The 13,747-nt window shown below is 39.5% G+C and overlaps 1 protein-coding gene across 1 annotated transcript; it reads right to left on the bottom strand.

Moving 5' to 3' along the window:
* Positions 1 to 322: 322 nt before the first annotated feature.
* Positions 323 to 1,555, bottom strand: LOC121996717 (protein SLOW GREEN 1, chloroplastic-like). The gene has a single exon (XM_042550785.1). The coding sequence runs from the start codon at positions 1,490 to 1,492 to the stop codon at positions 545 to 547; it is 948 nt and encodes a 315-aa protein (XP_042406719.1). The 5' UTR covers positions 1,493 to 1,555; the 3' UTR covers positions 323 to 544.
* Positions 1,556 to 13,747: the final 12,192 nt, after the last annotated feature.

The following is a 13,747-nucleotide window of genomic DNA, read 5'->3' as shown; positions in this document are numbered from 1 at the left end:
TCTCCATTTCATTCAATAATCGGCAAGACAGGCTACAGATATACCTATTTAACTTCTAGTTTATTTAAGAATAATTAATCTAATTCTGGTAAAATCATTCTCTGAACCAAACATGATATGAAATGCACATCCACATTTGCAAATGATAAAAACTACTAACATGCAAAAAAAAAAAAAAATCATGTAGGACTTGAGAGTTGAGAGGGCAATTGGTTCACTCCAAATACCAAATCATCAAATCAAATTCTCTCTACACTTATGTTTTCAATGATTAGCTCGAATACTATATGTATGCTAAAGGAAGAACCACAACTGAAGAAAATAGAGGAATCAAAAAAAGAAAATTGATTCACTTATGGAGCTTGTTTGATAGTCAATGCAAGATAGTTTGAATCAAATAACATAGCCTTTGCTCTCATATATGCCTGTTTGATTGTCAATGCAAGATCTGTGAAAGTTACAACAACATTGAACAATTAGCTCTTCAAGCAAGAGAGGCTTACCTCTCGTTTATTATCCTGGCCTCATCTCTGCTTCTTAGACTCTAAGCATCTGCGGTGCCAAATAGCTTCTCCCTTGACAATGGTGTCTGCAAGTATCCATCCACCTCAAACTTTCGAGGTGAAAGTTCATGGTACTTGGAAAATTTCTCCCTCGCTTCCTTGTTCCTGTCCAACAAGCTATAGATCACTCCCTGGCAGAAGTAAGGCCTGTAGTCCATGGGATCCTCTATCGCCAACTCTTCGTAGCTCAACAATGCCTCTTCCACATTCTTCTGCAAGAACTGTATCTGGGCCATAATCAGCCTCACGTCCCTTGCAGCCTTCTCCTTCTGCTCAACCTCCGCAATATCCAGAGCCTGCTGCAACCGCCTGATCACAGCTTCACCTTCACCGCGCCGGTCCATGAGGACAGCGTTCTCGAAGAGAGCCTCAAAAGAGAGAGGGTCCACGGCGAGGATCTCCTCGTAGAGGCGGTGGGATTCCTCCACCTCGCCCATCTCGTTGAGAAGCCGCGCGGCCAGGAACTTCCATTCCGTCTCCTCCGGCTGGGCGGCAATGAGCCGGCGGAGAATGGCAAGGGCATCGGAGTCAAGCCCGGCTTCGAGCTTTTCAAACAGTAGAGACCGTAGGGCATCTACGGCCTCGGAGTTCGAGTCGAGGAGGTGGGACAGAACGGAGGGGTCAGTTTCAGCGTCCGCGACCTCCACGGCCGGCGGGGGAGCAGACGGCGACGGGTCCGCTCGGGCGAGGGGAGGCCGGAAGGCGGAGGAGGCAAGGGCAGCGAGGATAACCGCACCTGAGGCGGCGGCGCGGAAGGATCCAGAGAGCGAGGCAAAGGGTTCCGACTCGGAAGACGAAGCCTTCGCGACGACGACCCTCGAAAGCCTAAAAGCGGAGAAGGAAATGGATTTTGAGGCAGGTAAGGCAGGCTTCAGAGAGAAACCGAGGGGAGAGAGGAGAGCTCGGCCTCCATGGACGATGGCTTCCATGGCAAATCGAAGTTAGGGCATGGAATGGGCGCTACGGTGGTTTGGTGGTCTATTGATGGGCAAGCAGAGAAGAAGGTTAAAAAAAAAAAAAAAACTTCGTTGACCAAAATGGGCATAAGTTTAGGTGACAAAAGGTCCCAAATGTCCCTGGAATAAATCAACTAAATACCAACTCTCCGAGTGAAAGGTATTTTATTCCCTAAACAACTATCCGTACTCTCAATCTAAATACCAACTCTGCAATTACCGTGACAAAAAAAAAAAAACAAAGCCAAAAATTTTAAAAATTGGCTTCAGGCAAAGGAAAACATTATCGAATTAACAAAATCATCTTCCTCAAGGCGCTGCAGTTTGAATCTTTTGATCCAAACAATGCACTAAAAGCACCAACTACAACAAGAAAATCTGGAAGGAATCCGACCAGTTCCTGAGCAGTTTTTGCCGCTTGGGCGATGTTTGACTTCAATTGCTGGCCTACCACCATTATCTCCCTCCTAGTTTTCCTTTGCTGTTCCTTTTCAGATGACTCCTTAATGCACAAATCCTCATGAGGACCTTCCTGTTCCAGAAGGCTCTTGACTTGCAATAGGAGTCATTTCAGTACCTGTAGCTCTCATGGATAGTTGGCACTGGTGTCATAAAAGTTGTAACACTTTGAGTAGATGATGAATCATGCCGACTACAATTGACTGCAAAAAGTTACAGATACAATAGTGTGCCAAGTGTTGCATAAACTGAATCAATGAAAACTAAACACAGATAGATAAATGTGGTTTGGAAGAACATGCAATAACTTGTGCCAAAATCCATCCATTTCAAAAAAGCGGCACCTTGTGTTCAATACATCAGAGTAAACAATAATTGTGCGTGTGTTTTTTTTTTTATTTAATTTCAAAGAAACAGTTAACGAATAAGCCTACAGCTTCATTCTTGAGCACAACAAAACACAATCTTGAAGAAGAGGTGAAAAAAACTCTTTTCTATACCCTTTTGTATTTAGTTGCTTAGATTAGCATAAATGTGACAAGCATCAAAAGTCGATTAAGATGCATGCTGAAAAAGTGGGAATGACTCATTTGGTTCTAAATACCATCAATCATCAGTAAGCAAGCATTGATTCCATCAATATTGAGTAGAAAGCTTACATGTCAAGTTAATCAAATGACGACGACGACGATAAATGTTATCCGACTAGATAAGGTTGGCTATATAAATACTTTTACGCTATTAAGCTCTATCTCCTATGATATTATCATCTTTACTTAAATAAATTTTATTATTACAAACTAAGTCTTTTTTAGTCTTCCTTGTTTGATATGTGTGTTTGTCATAGTTTCATATTATCTAACTAAAGTATTTATTTGTCGTCTAAGTACATGTTCATACCATCTTAAACGTGTCTCTTGGAGTTTTCCCTCAATAGATATAACTCCAATTTTCTCTCTAATATTCTCATTTCTTATTCTGTCCATTCTCGTATATCCACACATCCACCTTAACATCCTCATCTCTGCAACTCTCATATTTTGCTCATGTGCTCGAATCATAGCCCAACATCCAGATCCATATAACATAGCATGTCTAACTGTGATTTTATAGAATTTTCCTTTGAGTTTTAAAGGTACTCTACAGTCATATAAAACACCCGACGCTCTCCTCCATTTCAATCGTCCTGCTTATATTCTACGTAAGACATCTCTCTCAATTCATCCATCATTTTAAAAAAATGATCCTAAATATCTAAAGCTCTCAGTTCCGAACAACTCGTTGTTTCCTATCTTAACAATTGTCTCATTACGTCATATATTACTAAACTTAAATTTCATATATTCTGTCTTTATTCTACTAAGCCTAAAATATTTTCTTTCTAGTGTTTCCCACTAAGATTCTAGTTTAATATATACTCCTTCACGTGTTTCATCTACGAAAATAATATCATCTGCAAATAACATGCACCACGGTACTATGTCTTGAACGTGTCCAGTGAGTCCATCCATAATTAATGTAAAAAGATAGAGACATAGAGTTGATGTTTGATGTAGTCCTATTTTTATTGAAAATACTTCAGCTAATAATTATTAATCAAATAACTAATCAACAGGAAGTTACCATCATAAATACCACATTATACATCTTGACAAGCAACCAGTATATATAGAATCTTATTTCAAAAAGTTTATCTTGTATTGTGAATTCCAAAGATATGAACAACCTTGATGAAAGAAACAAAAGCACAAAACTAAAGCATCCAATGATCCGATTAGTTGTTTTAACATCTAAGTTGGCAAGACAAATTGTATGATTATTCAGTTAGCATTAACAGAAGACAGTGTTGATGAACTAAGATTAGACATTCTAGTCAATAGTTATCAAATTCTGTATTTTAGAGTATCTTTTTGAACTAGTTGCCTCAGTAGTCAGATTATTTCCTCATACAACAAGTTTACCTGATACCCCGGAATGCATAACAGCAATTCATTGTCAAATTACTCATGGAGAATCTTGAACTAACAAGAAAATGAGGAGTGCAATTCAATCATAAGGAACAACATAGATATGATGGAGAACCAATCTCTTGGAGAAGAATACTTGACAAAATGATTCAGAGTAAATGAGCATTACCATCTGAACCCACCACCGGATTCTCGATAACAGTCGTCGGTTTCGCCTCTGAATCTGGAGTCGGATGAGTCTCATCCACCCAACTCACACTCTTCACTGCGCCGCCCATTTCTCTCTTCTCTTGGCTTCCATCCATTTGCTTGGTGTATGCTTCCTCCACCACATCCAGAATAGCCTTGGCCATGGCCTGTCGACTCACGTACCCCGCGTGCTAGAGTGTATACTAAAAGCCTAGCTTTTGTAAACATTTATTTGTTAAAGTAAAAGAATCACATTGGTCAATATCTGCATTTATTTATTAAATGTAATTGTTCAATTAATTTATATAGTAGACAACATGGAGTGTGGTGTCACACTCAGAAGATCATGTTGTCGGTTCTCTATAAATTATAAACAATTGTTCGCGACTAAGATAGAAAGGAACAAACTATTAGTATAGAATTAAGTATTAGTTTATCTTGACTAATAAATTACACTAATACACTTTAAGTGTATTGAGTAGGATCATTTAGGTATGTTCTTTTTGTACTGACTTAGTAAAAGAACTAAACCTTAGTTATTATGGAAGTGTGTGCTCTTAATCCTAATATAATAACAAGCACATATATTTAATATTTATTTCTTTGATTTATCAAAGGGTGAGGTTTAGCTCGATAAATCAATATGCCCGATAAGTTGAGAAATGATATTACTTATAGTGTGTGTTGTTGATTATAGAAGGAATCTGTGTCCTAGTTATGTAGGTTGAGAATGTCCCCAAGAGGAGCTCATAAGGATTGTCATGTTAAACCCTGCAGGTGGACCTAGTCCAACATGACAATAAAGTTGAGTGGTACTACTCTTGGAGCTAGATATTAATTAAGTGAGTTGTCAGTAACTTACTTAATTAGTGGACATTTATAATCTTAAACACAGAGAGACTAACACACTCATGATAAGAAGGAGCCCATAATGTAATTTGGGATTGGTGCGGTAGTGCGGTAATAACTCTCTAGTGGAATGAGTTATTATCGATGAACTTGAGTTGTGTGTTCGGAGCGAACACGGGATACTCAAGCTCATCGGAAGGCCAAAATCAATTTCTCCTCTAGGTCTCTGTCGTAGCCTCATTATAGCCTCAAGTCCATCCAAATGTAAGACTCTTCTTGGTGTCCAAGAAGGGGGTCGGACCATTGCTTGGTGACCAAGCAATGGCCGGCCACATCCTCTTGAAGGGGTCGACCCTATAGCTCGGTGACCAAGTTTGTAGGGGCCGACCATAATAATTCAAAAAGGGAGGGTTATTTTGAATTTTTAAAATCTTCTCTTTGTAGAAAACTATAAGTTTTAAAAGAGAGATTTTAATTTTTAAAACTTTCCTTATTTGAATTAGGCCACATGTTTAAATAGAGAGTTTAAAAGATTTTAAAACTTTCCTTTTTTAACCATCCTTATGGTTTAGAAAAAAAAAAGAAAAGAAGTTTTAAAATTTAAATTTTCTATCACCATGTTAAAAAAGGAAATTTTATAAGAGAGTTTTTAAATTTTAAAACATGGTTTTAATTTTTAGAAACTTTCCTTTTTTAACTCATACTTTAGGAAAGAGAGCTTGTAAATTTTATAAGAGGATTTCTTCTTGTAAATTTTTTTTTAAAAAAATTATTTTTCCTTTCCTTTTAATTGTGGCCGGCCACCTTGCTTGGTGCCCAAGCAAGGGTCGGCCAATAGGATTAAACCAAGTTTAATCCTAAACCAAATAGGATTGATCTCAACCATTGATTGATGATTGATTCAATCAAGAGGAAAGAAAAGGAAAAATAAAAAGGAAAAAGGAAAAACTCTTGGATGATTTTATTTTTTGTAAAAGGTTTTTCCTTATTTGCCTTAGGCAAGTAATATAAAATAAGGGGTGAGGGGGCTTCATGAGATATAACTCTTATTCTTTTGCTTGGGTGATCTCTTGGTGTGGCTGGCCCTCTCCCTTCTTCCTCTCCCTTTGCTCTCTTCTCCTTGGTGGTGGTGGTGGCCGGATTTTAGAAGAAGAAGGAGGAAGCTTTTGGGTGGTGTTCATCTTGGAGGATCGTCGCCCACACGACGTCCAAGGCGAGGCGAGGAATACGGCAGAAGATCTCGAGGTCATTAGCTTACAAAGAGAAAGTATAACTAGTATTTTTCTTCCGCATCATATTAGTTATTTTTCTTTGTATGAATTCTAAATACAAGAGGCAATTAGATCTAGTTTATCGAAATAGTTTTTCGAGTTTGTGTTTTCTTCTTTTTCGAACTTGTGATTCGATTGTTCTTTTTGGTTTACCTAGAGTTATTTAAGGAAATAAATATTAGCTTTCCTTAAAAGGCTTTGCCTAGGCGGTGGTGGTTGCTCCCATATCCAAGAAGGTCATGTGCCTCACCATGCAGCCCTGGAAGCCAATTTTAGAAATTAATATTTATGGAATTAATAACCTAGGTAGATTTGAATAATAGTGTTAAGTTCCGCTTGCGATTCAAATCTAAACCATTAATAACAGATAAGTTAAATTTGGAATCAATGATGTTAAGTTCCGTCTGTGATTCCTTATTTAACTTCTAAAGAACACAATAGGTTATTTAAGGAAAGGTTCGACACTTGGACAAAAAATTTTGTACAGTGGAACTGGTACGTTTTCCTAGGTTTAACCAACACCGCGAAGCCTCCCTTCTTCGCCTGACCTCCCCCGCCTTCCTTGTTCCCGCCACAGTTCGACGTCGGGCTTACGATCCACTTCGGCGCATCGTCCCACTTCAACGACGCCAGCTTCAAGAAAACTGGCACCATCGTCGCCATTTCCATTGACCGATGGTGTAGCGTCCGCTCTGCCTTCTGGAGCTCGAATTCTACAAACCCACTGTCTAATTCGGTGGAGTCCTCTTCTCGTGCCCTAATCCGGCCAACGCCCATCACCAGATTTCTCGATCTGAAGTCGCTCGCCACCTCCATTAATGTGGAGCATTCTACATCCTTGCAACTATTCGCCGCGTGTGCTCCTGCAAGATTTCAACACACATCCCTGTTGGACAAATAATTTGTTATCGGAGATTTTTGAGGACTTAGCTGAATTTAAATACTTAAATTAAATTTAACTTACAGTTGAAATGACCTTAGCGGATAATCTCAGGCTGCCAATAGGGGCTAGTTTCTGATACGTGCCGAATAGCGGACTTAGCCGTCGAGCGGGATGATCGGCTGAGCTACAGGCCTGCATTGCAGAGCAACAGGTATGCGTTGTAGAGCAACAAGTCTGCATTGCAAAGTTACAGGTTTGCATTGCAGAGCGGCAGGTCGGTGTTGCAGAGCGACAGGTCTGTGTTGTAGAGCGCCAGAGCTGCAAGTCTGTGTTGTAGAGTGACAGGTCTACATTGCAGAGCGACAGAGCTGCAAGTCTGTGTTGCAGAACGAACAAATCTGTGTTGTAGAGCGACAGAGTGACAAAGCGGGCAAATTTATGTTGTAGAGCGACAGATCTGTGTTGCAGAGCGGCAGAGTACAAAGTGGGCAGAGCGAGCAAATTTGTGTTGCAGAGCGACGGATCTGCGTTGCTGAGTGACAGGTCTGCCAAGTGGCCGATCGGGTTTTGAGCTGCTGACCGAGGCCTGCGATTGACGCAGTTTCCTTGAAACAGATTCGCCCCACCTCCGGCTGTGCTTCGAGACTTACTAGGGTCATATGTTTCCCAGGATATAACGGGTAACCGTGATTCCCACCAAGCACTGATGGTCACGACGAACTGAGTGGCACCCGATTGCTATCACGGGAACTCTGCCGAGCAGGAGTTGCATGACTGAGGAGGAGGGGAATGAAGGTGGAAAGCTTCCACTCGTGTTGTTGTGTGTGTCCTCTGCCAGTGATCGCGGGCTCCTTATATAGGAGCTCAGATCAATGCGGCAACGTTAATGATCGATTAATTACCATTACTCGCCGAGCAATGAAACGCTCACCGATTCACTCATTATCACTCAACTGTTTTGATTCTGCATTAATCTTGGATTTCATGCATCTGTTACACAAAATATTTACGTGACAAAGTGTTGGTTGTTCCACTTGGCATATTTTGCCCCAACTGGTCCGGCATTTGACGCGCACAGGTCGTGGTCGCACACGAGTCAACATGATTCAGTGCAATCCCTGGATTTGCACCCTCCCCTTGCACCCACGCGTGAGAGAGAGCCTCTCCCCATACATTTGTTCACATCCTCAATTCATATGAATCAATATAAACTAACCAACATGCCTTGAAACTTCCAATGTGTGACTAAAGTCTCATTCACAATGGAGCTTCTATCCTCTTCCACCTCTTCTCCATTCACACATATTCAATAATCCCCCACATAAATGGAGATAGGGTATGTGATAACATTTAACAGTTAAGTCAAGTATAGGATAGGTAGGTTTCACCCTTTGAACCTTCCATTGTGAAGATCTGGTTACTTACTGGCTGATAGTAGACACGATGTCCTTGAACTATATTATCGTCTGTGTAAGCAGTGACAAATCTCACCCAAGACTCTCCCTGATACAACTCAGTTCTCATGAGTGTGTTCGTTCTTGGACATGAACACATTTGATTCTGTGAGAAGATTTAAGAATTGTGCCTCCAATTCTCTTCGAAGCGGCTCCACTTCTTTCTCACATAGGTGATCCCTCAAGATTTTCCATATACTCTTTCTGATCATTAAAAGCCCATTGGCTTGCCCTGGTCTAGTAACTGTTTTATTGGGATATCCCCCACAGTGTGTCTAGTCAGTGTAAATTAGTTGTCCCTTTGAACCTAGTTCTTGGGATCTCCAGTCAACATAGGTTGGGTATCCTCTACACTGATAGCTGACAATGGCATCAAGCCTATTCCTTGTAATAAGCTTGCAACTAACTCTTGATTTAATCCTTTGGTTAGCGGATCCACTAGGTTATCCTTTGACCTCACATAGTCAACAGTGATAACTCCCGTTAAAAGTAATTGTCTAATTGTATAATATCTACGATGTATATGCCTAGACATACCATTATACAGATGGCTCTGTGCTCGACCAATCACTGATAGACTATCGCAATGTATACAAATTGTTGGCACAGGTTTCGGCCATCGTGGAAAATCTTCTAAGAATTGTCGTAGCCATTCAGCCTCTTCACCACATTTGTCAAGAGCTACAAACACATATTCCATCGTGGAATTGGTTATTATGGTTTGCTTAGAAGATTTCCAAGAAATGGTTGCACCTCCCAGAGTGAATACATATTCACTCGTAGACTTAGAGTCTTTTATGTCAGATATCCAACTTGCATCGTTATATCCTTCGATCACAGCAGGATATCTCGTATAGTACAAACTATATTCACGAGTATACCTTAAGTACCTCAGTACTCTTGCTATCCATTTCCAGTGCTCAACACTGAGATTACTCGTGTATCTACTCAGTTTACTTACTGCGTAGGCCAAGTTTGGTCGTGTACAACTCATTAGGTACATCAGACTTCCAATCACTCAAGAGTACTCTACCTGAGAGATACTTTCACCTCAATTTTTCGATAGATGTTGACTCGTATCTATCGGCGTTCGTGCTAATGCAGTATCACCCTTGGTGAATTTCTCAAGAATTTTATCCACGTAATGGGACTTACTAAGAACAAGTCCTTCTGTTGTTCTAAAAATTTTGATTCTTAGAATCACATCAGCTAGGCTCATGTCTTTCATATCAAATCTTGAGCTCAGCATACCATTTGGGGATCTTATTATCTAATCATTACTTTCAATGATAAGTATGTCGTCTACATAGAGGTATAAGATAACATAGTCACTCTCTGTGGCTTTCATGTAAACACATTTATCACATTCATTGATCTTGAATCCACATTCCTTTATGACATTATCAAAATTTTCAGGCCACTACTTTGGTGCTTATTTAAAGTCATATAATGACTTCACCAATCTACATACCTTGTTTTTCTGTCCTGGCACAGAAAACCCCTCAGGTTGCTCTATATAGATTTCCTCTTCAAAATCTGATTTAGAAAGACAGTCTTTACATCTATTTGATGTATTTCAAGATTTTATAGAGCGGCAATAGCCAACAATACTCTAATGGAAGTTTTTCTTGGACCGGAGAATACGTATCAAAGTAATCAAGGTCTTCTTGTTGTCGGTATCCTTTGATTACCAATCTGGCCTTATACTTATCAATTGTGTCATCTGATTTTATTTTTTCTTGAAGATCCACTAGCAACCTAGTGGTTTACTTCCCGAAGGAAGATCCACAAGTTTCAAAGTGTGATCTTGCAAGATAGACTCTATCTCATATGCAATTGTCTCTCTTCAGTGAGGCCCATCAGATGAGCTTACTGCTTCTGAGTAACTTCGGGGCTCACTTTCCAACATAAAAGTGATAAAATCCGATCTGTAGGATTTTCTACCCGAGCTCTTTTGCTCCATCTAAGCTTAGCCTCGACTAGTTCATCATCATCTTCTTTGCCTTGTGTTTCATATGCCCGCTTTGAGGAACTAGCATCCTCTCGGGTCTTATACGGAAACACATGCTCGAAGAACAAGGCATTTCTCGATTCTATTATCGAGTTCTTGTGTATCTCCGGTATTTGTGATTCATACACAACAAACTGATAAGCACTGCTGTTCTGTGCATATCTAATAAGTATGCAATCAACAATCTTTGGTCCTATCTTAATCCTTTTCAGATCAGGCACCAACACTTTGGCAAGACACCCCCACATTCGTGAATATTTATAGAGTGGTTATCTTCCATTCCACAACTCATAAGGGCTCTTATCTATTTTCTTTCGGGGCACCTTATTTAAAAGGTAATTTGCTGTTAACATAGCTTCCCCCCACATGGACTTTGGCAATCCAAAGCTCAATAGAAGAGCATTCAGCATCTCCTTTAGAGTTTGATTCTTTCACTTAGCAACTCCATTTTGCTAAGGAGTATAAAGAGCTGTTGTTTCGTATTTGATCCCATGTTTAGCACACAACTCAGCAAATGGTGATAAATATTTACTGCCTCGGTCACTTCGAACCACCTTAATCTTTCTATTAAGTTGGTTTTCAACCTCATTCTTATAGAGAGTAAATTTTTTTATAGCTTCATCCTTACATTTGAGAAGTGCACATAACAATATATTGTGCTATCATCTACAAAAGTGATGAAGTATTTATTATCACCACGTATTGGCATACCTTTTAGGTCGCACACATCAGTGTGGATTAGGTCAAGTGGTTCGTTACTTCTTTCAATATGTTGAAAGGATGACCTTGTCATTTTCGCTTCAACACAAATCTCACACTTGTGTTTTGGTTCAAGGTGGAATGTAGGTCTGCTTTGCATATTAATTAATCTACGCAATACATCGTAGTTAACATGTCCTAGTCTACCATGCCACAAACACGAAGACTCAAGTATATAAGTAGAAGAGCTTTCAGTTTTATTTATCTTAGGTCTAACTGCCATTACATTGAGCTTAAACAACCCATTAGATACATAGCCCCTTCCTACAAACACTCCATTCTTGGACAATACAACTCTGTCTGACTCAAAAATAATGTGAAAGTCATGCTTACTTAGCAGTGATCCGGACACTAGATTCTTCCGAATCTCTAGAATATATAGCACATTGTTCAAAGTAAGGTCCTTGCCCGAGTTCATCTTCAGCACCACCTTTCTTTGGTCCATGATGTCCGAGGTTGCTAAGTTCCCCATGAACAGTTTGTCTCCAGTGACTTCTTCGAAGTTATGGATCAACTCCTTATTACAACACACATGTCTAGTGGCTCCAGTATCGATCCACCATTGTCGTGGGTTTGAATTGACCAGGTTCAGTTCTAAGACCACTGCGCAGAGGTCGTCCATTTCTGGTTCCTCATTTAGGTTGGCCTCTTACTTCTTCTTTAGCTTCATGCATTTCGAAGATTTATGACCCACTCGGTCACAGTTGAAGCACTTCCCAGAGAACTTCTTTTTGTTGATGCCTCCTCTGGGTCCCATCTTGGAAGACTTAGGGTTCTTTCGTTTCGAGCTTTGACCGTGCTCGACCACGTTGGCTTTCACAGTAGCCTGATGTTGGTTAGTCCTAGGAAAATGTACCAGTTCCACTGTACAAAAATTATGTACAAGTGTCGAACCTTTCCTTAAATAACCTATTGTGTTCTTTAGAAGTTAAATTAGGAATCACAGACGGAACTTAACATCATTGATTCCAAATTTAACCTATCTGTTCTTAATGGTTTAGATTTGAATCGCAAGTGGAACTTAACACTATTGATTCAAATTCACCTATGTTATTAATTCCATTAAATATTAATTTCTAAAATAGGCTTCCAGGACTGCATGACGAGGCACATGGCCTTCTTGGATATGAGAACAACCACCCCGCCTAGACAAAGCCTTTTAAGGAAAGCTAATATTTAATTTTCTTAAATAACTCTAGGTTAACCAAAAAGAACAATCGAATCACAAATTCGAAAAACAAAGAAAACACAAACTCGAAAAATAAATTCGAAAAACTAGATCTAATGCCTCTTGTGTTTGGAATTCTTACAAAAAGAAATAACTGGCATGATGCGGAAAACAATTGCTAATTATACCTTCTCTTTGTATGCTAATGACCTCGAGATTTTCTGTCGTATTCCTCACCTCGCCTTTGACGTCGTGTGGGCGACGATCCTCCAAAATGAACACCACCCAAAAGCTTTCTTCCTCTTCCTCTAAAATCCGGCCACCACCACCACCAAGGAGAAGAGAGCAAAGGGAAAGGGAGAAGAGAGAGGGTCGGCCACCCCAAGAGAGACTCCTCCAAGAGAATAAGAATTGTGTCTCATGAAGCCTCCTCACCCCTTCTTTTATAATACTTGCCCAAGGCAAATAAGGGAAGAATTTTTACAAAAAATTAAAATCTTCCTCTAGTTTTTCCTTTTTCCTTTTCTTTCCTCTTGATTGAATCAATCACCAAATTAATTTGGATGATGATTTATTAATTTTGTTTTGGCCGGCCACCTTACTTGGGCACCAAGCAAGGGTGGTCGACCCCTATAAGAGGAAGGAAATAATTTTTTTAATAAAATTTTACAAGAAGAAATCCTCTTATAAAATTTTACAAGCTCCCTTCTAATTTCCTAAAGTATGAGTTAAAAAAAGGAAAGTTCTAAAAATTAAAACCTTGTTTTAAAATTTAAAACTTCTCTTATAAAATTTCATTTTTTTAACATGGTTATAGAAAATTTAAATTTTAAAACTTATCTTTCTTTTTTTTTTTCTTAAACCATGAGGATGGTTAAAAAAGGAAAGTTTTAAAAACTTTTAAACTTTCTTTTAAAACATGTGGCCTAATTCAAATAAGGAAAGTTTTAAAATTTAAAATCTCTCTTTTAAAACTTGTAGTTTTCTACAAAGAGAAGATTTTAAAAATTCAAAACACCCCTCCTTGTTTGAATTATTGTGGTCGGCCCCTACATGCTTGGGCACCAAGCAAAGGGTCGGCCCCTATAGAAGAGGATGTGGCCGACCCTTGCTTGGTCACCAAGCATTGGACCGGCCCCCTTCTTGTACACCAAGATGGGCTTATATTTGGATGGACTTAAGGCTTTAATGAGGCTACGACAGGGACCTAGAGGAGAA

Source organism: Zingiber officinale, chromosome 6A (assembly GCF_018446385.1).
Source record: "Zingiber officinale cultivar Zhangliang chromosome 6A, Zo_v1.1, whole genome shotgun sequence".
NCBI classification, from domain to species: Eukaryota; Viridiplantae; Streptophyta; class Magnoliopsida; order Zingiberales; family Zingiberaceae; genus Zingiber; species Zingiber officinale.
Note: the sequence above shows the minus strand (reverse complement) of the source record. Positions and strands in the feature narration are given on the sequence as shown.

Bases quoted from the DNA above. Each gene is read 5' to 3' on its own strand.
- LOC121996717 (XM_042550785.1), bottom strand. From the start codon at position 1,492: ATGGAAGCCATCGTCCATGGAGGCCGAGCTCTCCTCTCTCCCCTCGGT.